The sequence below is a fragment of the Protopterus annectens genome, chromosome 2.part2, assembly GCF_019279795.1.
Source record: "Protopterus annectens isolate FY-2018-M chromosome 2.part2, PAN1.0, whole genome shotgun sequence".
Classification (NCBI taxonomy): domain Eukaryota; kingdom Metazoa; phylum Chordata; order Ceratodontiformes; family Protopteridae; genus Protopterus; species Protopterus annectens.
Window position 1 is genome coordinate 1,126,071,408 of NC_056730.1, and position 12,866 is coordinate 1,126,084,273.

At 40.6% G+C, this 12,866-nt stretch overlaps 1 protein-coding gene across 1 annotated transcript in view; it reads left to right on the forward strand.

Annotated features, from left to right (window-relative positions):
* MAMDC2 (MAM domain containing 2) overlaps positions 1-12,866 on the forward strand; it is a 1,373,080-nt gene that overhangs the window by 31,274 nt on the left and 1,328,940 nt on the right. Inside the window, exon 2 of the mRNA XM_044064367.1 lies at positions 7,503-7,616. Within this exon, the coding sequence (XP_043920302.1) occupies positions 7,503-7,616 (114 nt within the window). The remainder of the gene's footprint in view (positions 1-7,502; positions 7,617-12,866) is intronic.

Sequence of the window (12,866 nt, forward strand, 5' to 3'; positions counted from 1 at the left end):
TTCACTCACACATCGCTCTCATCCTCTCCCGATCTCACACACAGTCATTTCCTCATTCATACCTGCATTCATTCACACCTCTCTCTCTCTCTCACAATCACACACACACACACACACACACACACACACACACACACACACACACACACACTTCTTCATTCATTCCTGCATTCATTCACACATCGCTCTCACTCTCCCGATCTCTCTCTCACAGACTCTTTTGCTTTCATGCACGCATTCACTCACACACGCAGACAGACACGCACACACACACTCATGCAGGCATTCACTTACCTGACGTCACGGTTCCAAGTGCTCCATGGCCCGGTGGTTGGAGACCACTGCTATACTTGAAGCCAGTTCTGCTAAAAAGCTACAGTGTAGGTCTATTTAGTTCGCCGTGAACTAATAAGCTTAGCTGCAAAATAAACTGCGAACTGTTTGCGGTTTATTTTGCAGCTAACCTTACTAGTTCGGGGCGCCCCTGTGAGGAAGCCACTGCTCCCCAGGCCGCCAGGGTACACACTTTGGAAACCCCTGGTGTAGAGTGTATCTTGTACATTTTTAAGCACTCTTTTATCCATGAATGTGGGATACTATCAAATGCTTTTTTGTAGTCTATCCATGCCATACTTAGATTCTTCCCCTGTTTACAGTTCTCCATTATGACATTTTATTTAATATCAAATGATCCTTTGTTCCATATGACTTTTATATTACTTTTTTGTTCTGTTTCCATGATTGAGTTTTCTTCTAAATGTCTATAAACTTTGTCTGCATCAATTCCAGTGTATAGTTTATATGTTGTCGGAAGGCAAGTTATTGTGGCTTGCACGTTCACTCTTACGTAGGAGTATTGTTTTTCCTATTAGCCAGGCTGTTATCTGTTCAAGGTGCGCATATAAATAGTTCTTCTTCCTGGCTAAAACTTCATGTAAAGATGTTAATAGTTTTAACCAGAAGTTAGGTATTGCATCTGGGCCTGGGGTTTTCCAGTTAGATTTTCTTAACTTTATTTCAGTCTCTCTGGGTGTTGCTTCATCCCATTGCATATCCTGTACATTTGAACTTCTTATTCTTTCTGTTACTAATACTTTCTGTTTAGCATCTTTGTTGTATTCCACAGCATCTTCAAAGATATTTCTCCAAAATGTATCTATTTCTTCTTTTTCATGGTGGTTCAGTTCCTTTTGCCTTGTTTCCCAGTTCTTTATAAAACTTTTTTGGGTCATGAATTAAATTACTTGTTTTGTACCTTTCCTTTATATTTGTTGGTGTATCTTCATAGATTTTTGGGCTGTGCTGATATTTCTGGTTTTATTTGTGATGGTGCATAATAACGCTGATCTGTTCTAATATTGTGCATTGCTTGTATCACATCCAACTTTCTGAGTATTTTTCTCAATCTTTCTTTTCCCTGTTCTATACTCTTCTAACAGTGACACTTTGTCTTAACTGCTTTATAGTTTTAACTGCTTTATAGTTTTCTCTGTTCAGTACTTCCATAATGCCATCCAATTGCTCTCCTTCCTTTCCCTTACTGCCCTGTGTTTTTGTGGTAAGACTTTATTGGTTATTAATTTAGCTGCACAGTAATATATCCTCTTTACTGCTGTTATATCGCATGAACCTCTAATGACAGTCCTAATTACTTTGCTCATTTTTTTATCTAAATTCTACCTTTTTGGGTTTTATTGACTTTCTGTAGAATATTTCTTTCATTGATCTTAATATGTCTGTCCATCTCTATTAAATCAAGAAACTCTTCTTTCAGATCATTTTATTCTACACTGAGGGCATATTCTTTGTTCTCCGTTTACTGTAAGCATTCTATAGATAGTTCCACAGCATCTTCCTGTACCACATTCTCTTTGGTTTCATCCTGTGTTATCCATTGCTCTTTCATATGGCAACTCACTGGTGTATCATCCCACAACATTGGCTGCATCAGAGTTGCCACAGTTTCCTGTTCCTCCCCTTGCTGTGCAACTCCAATTGAACATTTGTACTGGTTTGCTATGGAAGTATCTTCATAAGAGACTTGATCAGATGTTGCCCACTCTACTGGTTTTTCCTTAATTTGGGGATCCGTTGTTCTATCATACTTCGCAAGTAATCCATAATCTCAGTTTCTATTTCTTTAACTTCTCTATTACTAATCATCTTTTTCTCTTTTTTTTTTATTTTTTTGTATTGTAAAATTGTCCATGTCCTGATGCCTTTGCTTGCATTTCCCTTCAAATATCTTTGATGTTGCTCTTTTTTTATTAATCAGTTTGCTTTTTCCTTTGCATAAACATTACACCCTATTAAATCTTTCTTTCTCATGTCCATATTTTGTCTTCAGATGTCTCCTTTTCCTCCTGTTTCTCCTTACTTTGGGGACTCATTCTATCTTGCTGTGATATAACCTGTGTTAAACATTCGACACTAAATCCTTCACTTCACAAGTACTCCAAACTTCATCTTCTATTTTTTTTAACTTCTACTTTACTAATCTTCTGTTCTACGTCCTCTCTCTTTGATCTCATTTTTTATTGTAAAATTATCCATATCTGGGTGCCTTTGCCTGTATTTCTCTTTGGATATCTTGAGGGCTGCCTTTTATTGTGTTGATTAATTTAGCTTTCTCCTTTGCATAAATATTGCACCATGTCAGGTCTCTCTCTCTTTCCCATGTCCATATTTCTTTTTTTATACCTTTCAAAAGTTTCTAGATTTTGTTCTATATATGTTTGAGCTTCCTTAATTACTTCTTTTTCCAAACTAACCAAGGTTTCTTGGTCTATATAATGTTTTTCGTAAATCTGTTTTATTAATGAACAGAAATTTTTATTGTAAGCTTCTGACAGTTTTTCTTGTGGAAGTATTTTTTTTTCCTGTAATTTCTCTCTCAATCTTTTTGTACATCTTTTGTCTGGAAATGTTATGCTTGTTGCATAATATTAACAACACATAATTTATTTTTTATTCTCAACAGTCCACTCTATTGTCTTAATGGCTTTTTTTGGCCTATCAGTTTTTGTTGACTGCTACGTCCTTCTACACCGGGGGGCATCCTCCCTCAGCGCCTGGCCTAGCTCCATTGTAGAAATGTTTCCATGTCCTGAGGATTCTACACTATTCCATTGTAGAAATGTTTCCATGTCCTGAGGATTCTACACTATCATTTTCTCCAGTCCTGGCACCAGTGCGCCTACCAGGATTGGGCACTTCTTTATTTTGGGTCTTGTGCACCCAGCTATCTTTTGTATATTTTAACCTACTTCTGTTCATGATGTATGCTGTTGCAGTCTATGTCTCAGTGTCATCTTGGTGAGATTTTGTAATAATTAAAAAAAAAAAAAAAAAAAAAACGGGGTCCATTTTGTGAAGGTCCTCACCAAGACCTGAGGATGAATTCAGTTTCAGCAATACTTCTCTCTTTTGCGTTCCGATTTTTATCATCTCTCCATTCGGACCTCCCTGTAGCTGTATAGATTGGGAGATGATCACTGAGACAGTCAGACATTGTACTTTGCTGGGGTCCGATGCTAGCATCCAGTCCAACAGGGAATTTGATATCTTACGTGGGGCTATTAATTAGTTGTGTGGGACCAAATAAGTTCACGCTAGATGTAGGGAAGTTCATTTCTGTTCAACCAGTTGACATTCACATCACCTGCTAGTGAGATTTCTTAGTGAGTTATTATGGATATTTGTTTAATTTCAGGAAAGTTATAAGAAGCTCTGCTGAATTAAATTTTGGTTTGGTTTGTTGTAGGGGAAATGTATTGAAAGTATAACAGTGAGCAATCCGTTTATAGACAATAGAAAGTAATTAGCAGAGAGGTACCAAGTAGAACAGGTCTTCTTTCATTCCTGATTGAAGAAACCTGTAAGCCAGGAAAACTGTTTGTCAAGAGAAAGGACAATAGACAACTTAGTGAGTGGTGCTTAGAGTACAAGGACTACTCTGTCAAAGGGTGGGATGTTAAAAATTAATTTCCAGCACAGACAGGCACGTACTTGACTAGATGATGTTAATACACAGCTAGGTCCTTAAATTTGCTAACATTGTACAAAGTTGGCCCTTGTAGCAGAGCTGCAGGAGTATCTGGGTTGAACAATGGTGAGCATAGAGTCTGAAAGGAAAGAAAAGAAAAACAACTTGCCTAAATTTGTCATATTGTATTGAAGCAATGAAATTAATACATATTAGAAAAAGAGATGGAGGAAGGACCGCAGTGGGTCAGAGCAAGAGAATACGGGGGTTGTATAAGAAAGAGAGATGGTAAAAAAGTTTATGATTGTAAGCTGAAAGTAGGTTAGCAGGCGATTTATACTGACAGTGAACCACTGAATACAGTAGATTTAGAAAGCAGTGTAGAACAAGCTATCATAACATAGCACTAAACTGATTAGCACAATATAAAGATATCACTTAGTAACATTCCTGGGATTAACACGTGTATCAAAAGAATATTTTGTGTGTGTATACGTGCATACATACGTGTGTGTGTATGTATGTATGTATGGGTCTATATGTATGTATGGGTCTATATTAGTAGACCGAAGACGCATTCTTTTGAATGTGTCTTGGTTGAACTTAAAAGGCTGAAAACTCCAAATATCGAAGTGGCTGTTAAGCAAATTCTTTCCCTGGGAAAGAAATTGCTTGGCTGCGCCGTTTTCGGCACTGTAGTGCGGTCTCGAAGTTGGTATAATTAAGTAGGGGGAGTGTGTGGGGTGAAGCCCCCCACTTAATGTAATGTTTGAAATATTTATTTATTTATTTATTTTTGTTGGAACAGCGAATTTTTTTTTTTTCCCCCTTGGAAAAAAATAGCTGTTCTGACATTTCGACATTGTAAGCTTTCGCTTACATAGGGTCGATTAATCACCATTTGCTTTTTTACGTGTTCGGTGATCTAATATAGACCCGTTCATACATAAATATACATACATATGGTCTTATTAAAGGGCACAGGGTCAACCTGCATATAGCTTATATGATTTGAATGAAAATGATACAAGTACAACATGCTACCAAGGTCTATTAATTGGTCTACACAGTCTTAGAAGAAATGGAAATAAGATATGACACATGCCTACTCTGTGGGTAAAGTTGGTGACTGAGTGAAAGAGGAGAGAACAGTGAGGAGATTTTTTGCAATACATTCTAGTACAGTGACCCTCACACCTCAGGTCAAACTATAACAGAGTAAACAGTTTATAGGCAATGGAAAGCAATTGGCAGAGAGGTACCAGGTATCCCCCATCTCCCGCTTCAAAGGATACATGTTAGAGCTCGTTTCTCAATGTCATTAACAGGGGAGTGGTATTGTCTGTTGACTGGCTGTGTACTGGCACAGTGTACATATGTAATACATGAATGCTATTAATAAGTATTTTGCTTGCTGTGTGCTGCGCAGGAAATACCTGTTTTTACTACCACATCCAAGCAAACTCATGTGCAACTGAATGTATATTGCTGTCTTTCCACACATGATGTCAGAGCTTAATTAAGACTATCTTTCTACACCCACCCCTGTAGTCCAATAACCAGAAGGTACCGCCCCCTTTTGCATATTCCTGGATCTGCCACTGATACTCTCCTTCCCATCTTTCAAAACCACTCTGATAGACTTTCTAGCTAAAATCTGGCTTCATATTGCAATTCCTATTAGTTTGCAGAGAAATTAAAGGTAAGTTAATTAAATGTAAGTTAGTCTAAAACAATCTAACATTTCTCTAAACATTAAATAATTATATACCTTGTATTGATTCGTAACCAATGTTTTTATGTTACGTCTAATTTGTTATTTAAACTGCAGATGTTTTTGTTTTATTTTTGAAGATTGTAAAATTATTCTTAAAAATGTTATTTAATAATTTGGAGCTTTTCTATCTGGGCATCCTCTGGTAATGGGCTTCTAACCCGTCGGACATACCCAGTAATCAAATTTCAGTCAATCAACAAATAAAATAAATCAATAAAATGTGTGCAAGACTACTACATCTTTACATGCTTGCTCTTACATTAGACGTCAGGATATGATGCAAGAATTCAGTCAGTAAAATAGGTAAGAAAAGTAGTTGTAAGCTATATGATTTAATGATTGTGTTTCTATGGAGAAAATGATTTACAAAGAAGAAAGCATTTACAGTATATACAGTTGTTGGGCATGGGGTGTGACGGAGAGTAATGTATGAGCTGGGCATGGGGTGTGACTGAGAGTAATGTATGAGCTGAATGAGGAGGAAGAAGGAGAAGGAGAGCTGCAACAGAGAGAGAGAGAAATGTGGGGGTGTCAGGTGTGTGGTGGTGGTAAGCGATGCCTCCTACCCAGGTTAAGGAGATCTAGGCAGAACTACAGGAGTTTAGAGATATGTTTACTGGTAAGTTGGGGTGCACCCACTTGTTGAAGTACCATGTATGCACAGAGCCTCAGCGTCCCATCAACAGGCTCCTTATAGTATGTTTGAATGAGCTGAGACCCTGAGAAAGGAACGGAGGAGATTTTAGACCTGCGGGTAATCCAGGAGGCCAATAGTTTGCGTCTGTCTTAACAAGTTAAGACAAAATATACGGTAATAAATATATTGTTTATTTTTAATTTGCAGTAATCGCATGCATTCCTGATACCTAATCTGAAACGGTCTTAAGGTCAAGAAGCCAGCAAGTAGAGGGAGGGATGGGGTGATGTGGAGTCAGCTGACGGGCCCTACAAAAATGGTCCAAATTGAACCCTGCAGTTGCTAAGGCTGGCCCTGCTCACAGGGTTGGACCAATATGAACTATTAAATAACATCTTACAGTTGTTTATCTTAAAGTGTCACTTTCATATTTTAAGACCAGTTAAATACAATATTGCTTTAATTAACTAAATAAATATGTGATGTGATGTTGTGCAATGAAATACTGTTGGTAATCTGATTCAATGATAGCCACAGCTGAAACTTTTGTATATATGGCATGATTGCTCAGTAATAAATCAACAAATAAATGAACCGAAGTTTAACTACCGTAGAAACTGATTGAATTTGTTGCCTGAAATACATTTATTGAGAAAAGCATGTTGGCCAAACAATAGCAGCATATTGCAAAACATAGGGTTAGTTTTTTTTTTCTCTTCGTTGAAGAGTCTATTCACTTGTTATATTCTTTTACTATTTTCAGGCAGATAAACTGTAGTGGTTCTGCAAAGCACAAGCTTTTTCCTAAATACTGAAATTTTAGGTACACTTTCAGACAGGTTTACACTGTAAATATAAAAGTTCGTGTGCTTCTTGTTATATGTAGAATAATGAAGATATACTGGGAAGTTTAGGGAGTGAATAGATTTGTTTGTAGCTCTTGTCAACCATTTTGATCCATGTGTATCACATGTTTTTTGTTTATAGTTTCATGATGGTGATCCAGTTTTGGAAATTCAGCTGTAAAAATTAGACTGTGCAATTCTACAGAAAATGGGAAATGAACCACTATTTCTAAGCAAATTGTATGTGCTTTTTTTCAGTTGATTTTCTGTCTGGAACAAAGAAACTTCCAGGCTCATGTGACTTTCAAGGTGGCATCTGTGGGTATGAGTCTGAAAATACGTCATCTGTGGAATGGATTCTGAATGAGGAAGGTGAGGATGTATTCAGTGTACAGCACTAGATTTAACATACTCATGTTTCTGCAGTCTCAAGACTAATTTCTTGAGGGAATGTATTTATTTTTATAATACAACATTTCTCTTTAAGTCCTGGCTCTTGCATGGATTCAGTGATGCAGCTGTATTTTTTTTGGAAATGTGAAAATGTGTTTCCTGACTGTGGTTAATTTGACATTTCAGTTTTGCTTAGCAGTGCATTTGCCATAATGTGCACAAGCGCTGGTCTTGAGTCTTATTTTATCTCATTGTCTTGGGTTTCTTACTTGGCACATGTCAGTTTTGATGGGCAACTTGTTATTCATTACATGGCTAAAAATACAACAGAGTAAAGACAATTCTTGTGCTGTTTTTTTTTTAGTTGCCAGTACTCCAGACTCCAAACTGTAGCATCAAATATAAGCAATGAAGGGTGTTTTCATTTAAGTTGCACTGAGCATCTGTGTAGATTTTTGTATTGCAAAAAAGTATGGATCATCCTCTGCCTGGTTCAACATGCAGTGTATGCAGAGCCTGAATGTGTTTAGGCAATATCCCCTGAAGTGGCAGGGGTGAGTGTTTTCTTTTAATTAGATGCCTCATTTGGCTCTTGAGTTTGTTATTTATAGAGGCTTTGCAAAGTGAGAGTAAAGAACAGAGTTCTTGCTTTGCACAGCTGTACTCTGACTTGTCTCAGTTTTTGATAAGAATATGATCTGATGATGTCCTTTTCATTCTTCCTCACTATTGGGTTACAGAGCTGATCCTTGGATTCGACTCGGCCACATTTATACAAACTAGGACCCAAGTCTCAAGCTCCTCCCACTATCCATTATGCTGTACCCACCAACCAGCCTCCTCAGATCCCGTTTTCCGCCATCAGTGACGGACATGGATTTTCTAGGTCTCAAGTTCGAAAGTAATAGAGTTGGGATTCCTTTAACTTCTTTCCTGCTATGTCAGATTTTTCCTATTATCTTTCCTCTTTATCCTCCTCTCCCATGAGTCTTTTGCAGGCGTTAGGTGTGAAATTACTGTTCTTCCCTTCCATGTGCTTTCTTTGGGCCTTGGCCCTTTCTAATATTTACTTTTACACATGTTGTTGTGGTAGTTCTCGGAAAGGAAGTGTAGTTAAGAGTTCATGCTTTCTTGTGTTAGTGATTATATAGTCTTCTTGCTGTATTGGTGTTTATAGTGTTTTCTGTGTGTGTGCTTTGTTTGGTGCTGTCATTATGTTGGAGAAACCAACAGGGTTTAAGTGCTGTTCAGAGTGTGGGCATAAGATTCCCCATTCTGATGTGCACTATAGATGTGTGTATTGCTTAGGACCAGAGCATCTTAGGTCAGCTTGTAAGATTTGTGAGGGATTCAGTCCCAGGGCTATTGCTGACCACAAGAACAAATTGGTACTCATAGGGCTTTTACCTCTTTCTGATCCTCCTCCAAGGGATCAACCACCCTTAGACTGTGATAGGGTCTTCTGACCAAAAGAAATGCCCTCACAAGTCCTTGAGGCATTCTTTGGAGCTGCCCTTCAAGTTACCAAAGCCTTTGGATCTGACACTCTCGGACCCTAGGATGACTTCTGCTCCAGTGGATCCTAAGTTCTGATTGGTACTTCTGCATTGAGGAGTTCGCCAAGACCTGCTTCTTCGGTTAAGTCCTAGGATCTGAGGGTATGGAGTCAGACCCCAGAGTCTATCAGGTCAGTGTCTCTGTCATTCCCTTCTAAGATTTTGCAGGCCTCGATAAGGCATTCCAGGCCAGTGGCAGTGGCTTCCTTGAGGTCTTGTAGGAGCATATTTGAAATTAATGTGGACAGGATGATGATAAGACTCTGATCCAGATCGGGGTTTTAACTACTCCATCCCCTCTGGGATCTGCAAGTGTCCCTATCACAGTGCAGTCTCCTTCTCTGATTTTATCTACTGTATCAGAGACCCAGGATCATAGCCACCTGGGATAGTCGGTTTCTGATCTGAGGAGCCTTCATTCCTTGACTCTGGCAGTTTTCCTGACTTCCTCTGCTCTGATGTTGTCAGACCACAGTGGGTCTTGGATCTGAGATGTCCCTATCGGATCCAGGGGTAAGGGTTTGGCTGCAACCTTATCGGATCCATCCCTTCCCCTCTGCCCTTTGGCGCTTGACAGCTCTGGTCCAAATCTGCTTGGGGACCATGGATCTGAGGTCCCTATCCTCTCTTCCTCAATTGCTTTGGCTCCAGGGGAGCTGGGGAGGGACTCTCCAGTCTGTTGGCTTTCCAGGTTGTAGAAAGGGTCCTCTCATTTCATGTAGATAGCTCTGTGAGCTATAATACCCCCCATCTGCCTTTGGATTGGAGAATTGAGCACATCATACCTGTCCAGGGTCAGCCCACTCTGAGAAGCCTCCAAACTGTTTCCCTAGAGGGAGCCCCTTCTTCCAAGATCTCCCCTGAACATCCCACAGAGGAAATTCCTCCTAGGAAGACATGCGAGAGGAGGCACATCACCCCCCCCCCTTGCATTTCCTTCCTGAGGACACAGACTTTGATGAGGGAGAAGGATCCCCAAGATCACCACTGGAGGATGTCTACTTTGGAGACATTTAAGAGATCCTGAGGCAAAGAGGTGGTTGGTCGGGCCAAACTCCTTCTGAAGAGTCTCTGTGTTTTTGGAGGCTTTAGGGATGGGCCTGTCTACGTCTTGGGTGACCAACCAGCAGATGAACTTGTGGATTTAGTATCCCAATGGATCTGGAAGGAGCTGGACGCTATTGAACCAGTGAGTTTTTGTCTCTCTCCCAAAGACCTACTGCACTGGACTAAGGGTAGACCAGTAGATGCTGTGGTTGTGGCAGCAGCTACCAAAAAGGAGCTAGCTGAACAAAGCTCCACTATCCATCTGCTGAACAGGGAGTCCTGAGAGATGGACAGGTTTGATAAATGTGTTTACGCCTTGGCCACCTTCTCACTGAGGGCATTAAACTACCTGGCACACTTTACTCACTTGCAGAGAGATCTGGTCAAAGAACTTTCTGACTCTCTTGCAAAGACCATGTCGTAAGAGGACTTCAAGAAATGCTCCCTTTGATGGGTCCTTCTTGTTCGAGCCATCTGTCAAAAGAGACCCTAACCTGCAATGATTAGGAAGGGAAGACTCTTTCTGCTGTCGGGATCTAGTTTTCTATCCCTTAGCCTACTTTTTGCAGACGTCAGTGAGGTGGCAAGAAAAACGTGTTCTGGAATACCAAGGGCCTTTCCAGGATCAACATGGGGATTCATCCTCCAGAGGCAGAGGGGGAAGTTTTAATCCAAGATGCCACCCCAGAGGCAGAGGGGAACCATAGAATCAGGGCTTCAAAGAGCCTTTCTCTCCTTTTCCTTCAACCTCCAACGACACTAAAGAAACTCCCTGATGTTCCACCCAGTCAGAGGGACTATGCAGTACCAGAGATTCAAAAGCTACTGAAAAAAAAAGTCATCCAAGAGGTCTCGACTGAACAAAGAGGATTCAGAACTTACACCCACTTCTTTTTAGTGCCAGAGAAAACTGGGAACCTGAGATGCATTCTGGATCTAAGCAACCTGAATTTGTTCGTAAAGAAAACAAAGTTCCAGATGGTTACAGTTCAGTCCGTCATACTGCCGTTGTGAAAGGACAATTGGGTGTGCTCAGTAGACTTAAAGAATGTGTACTATTACATCAAAGTAAACAGATGCTCCAGGAGTCATCTACACTTCAGGCTTAGGAGCCAGTCATTACCATTTCAGAGCTCTGCCCTTTGGATTCACCACAGCCCCCGGGGTGTTTAGCAGACGCATGGCAGTAGTCACATCTCACCTGAGACTGAGAGGATTCTGAGTGTTTCCATATTTGGACGACTGGCTTCTGACTTCCCCAAACAGGTATCAACTTATTCAAGCCAGAGACTACTTGTTAAAAATATCCAGTCCTCTGGGCATCACCATAAACCTGGCAAAATCAAACCTAACTCCAGTACAGAGTTTGAACTTTACTGGGGCTCATCTGGACACATCGAATCAAATGGCATCATTACCCCCTCACCACATATAAATGTCGGGAGACCATGTCTGAGCTATCTTAGATCTTAGATCTTCAGTCTCCACCAACAAGACTAGTGCTTCAAGCTGTTAGGTCCATGGTGGCTGCCATCACTATTGTCCTGTTAGCATGGTTTTTTATGTGAGTGCTTCCTTGGGCCTTGGCTGTTCAATGGTCTATTCTTTACTGGCCTCTCTCTGTTCCTAGCAAGTTGACTTTGCTTTATAAAAAGCATCTTCAATGGTGGCTTCTTTCAGATGACCTAGCAATTGTCAGGCCATTCCTTCTCCCTTACAGCCACGGTGACCATGGACACTTCCAATTTGGGGGGGGGGGGTCAATTCAAGGGAAAGATGGTCCAAGGCATGTGGACTCGCATAGAGACCAGATTGCTTATCTATGCTCTTCAGACGGCTTATCTATGCTCTTCAGATGAGTGAAGTCCTCCTCACGTTGCAAGCCTTTCAGGATGTTCTCCCTCTAGGAACTACTGCAGTTCACACCAACAGTATGTCTGTAGTTTGGTATATCAACAAACAAGGAGGAACCCATTTGTATCCCTTGTGCAGAAAAGCCATGAGGGTCTGGGAAAGGGTTATAATCTACAGGCCACTTTCTACTTGCAACTTGCGTACCAATGAAGTCCAGCATTTTTGAAGACAAACTCAGCAGGTCCATTCTGACCCCCACAAATGGTCCCTCGATCAATCCGTAGCAAACTTGATTTGGAGCCATCGGGGCCAACCTTGCTGCGACTTGTTCACATCTCCATAGAACAACAAGTGCAGCAGGTACTTTGCTCTGATCCCCCCTCCAGGGGAGTCTCCAAGGGATGCTTGTGGTTCTCTATTGGCCCTCTGGTATCCTCTACACTTATCCTCTTCTACTTTTGATCCTGAAGTTTCTACAGAAAGCAAAACGGTTGAAGATTTCAGTAATCCTCATTGCCCCCTACTGGCCTCATCAGATATGGCTCCCCTTTCCCTGGTCTCACCTGAAATATCCTCCATGGATACTGGAACCTAGACAGACCTCCTTTTTCACCCACTGGAGGGTCATCACCCAAGTCTACATATCTTCAAACTGACCACTTGGTTTCTCTAGTTCTAGTAATTCTACAGAAGTCCAGGCTTGCTTCCCCTTGTTTAAGATTCTGTGCTAGCTTCCCAAAAGCCTTTTACTAAAAAGGATTGTAGAAGCAAC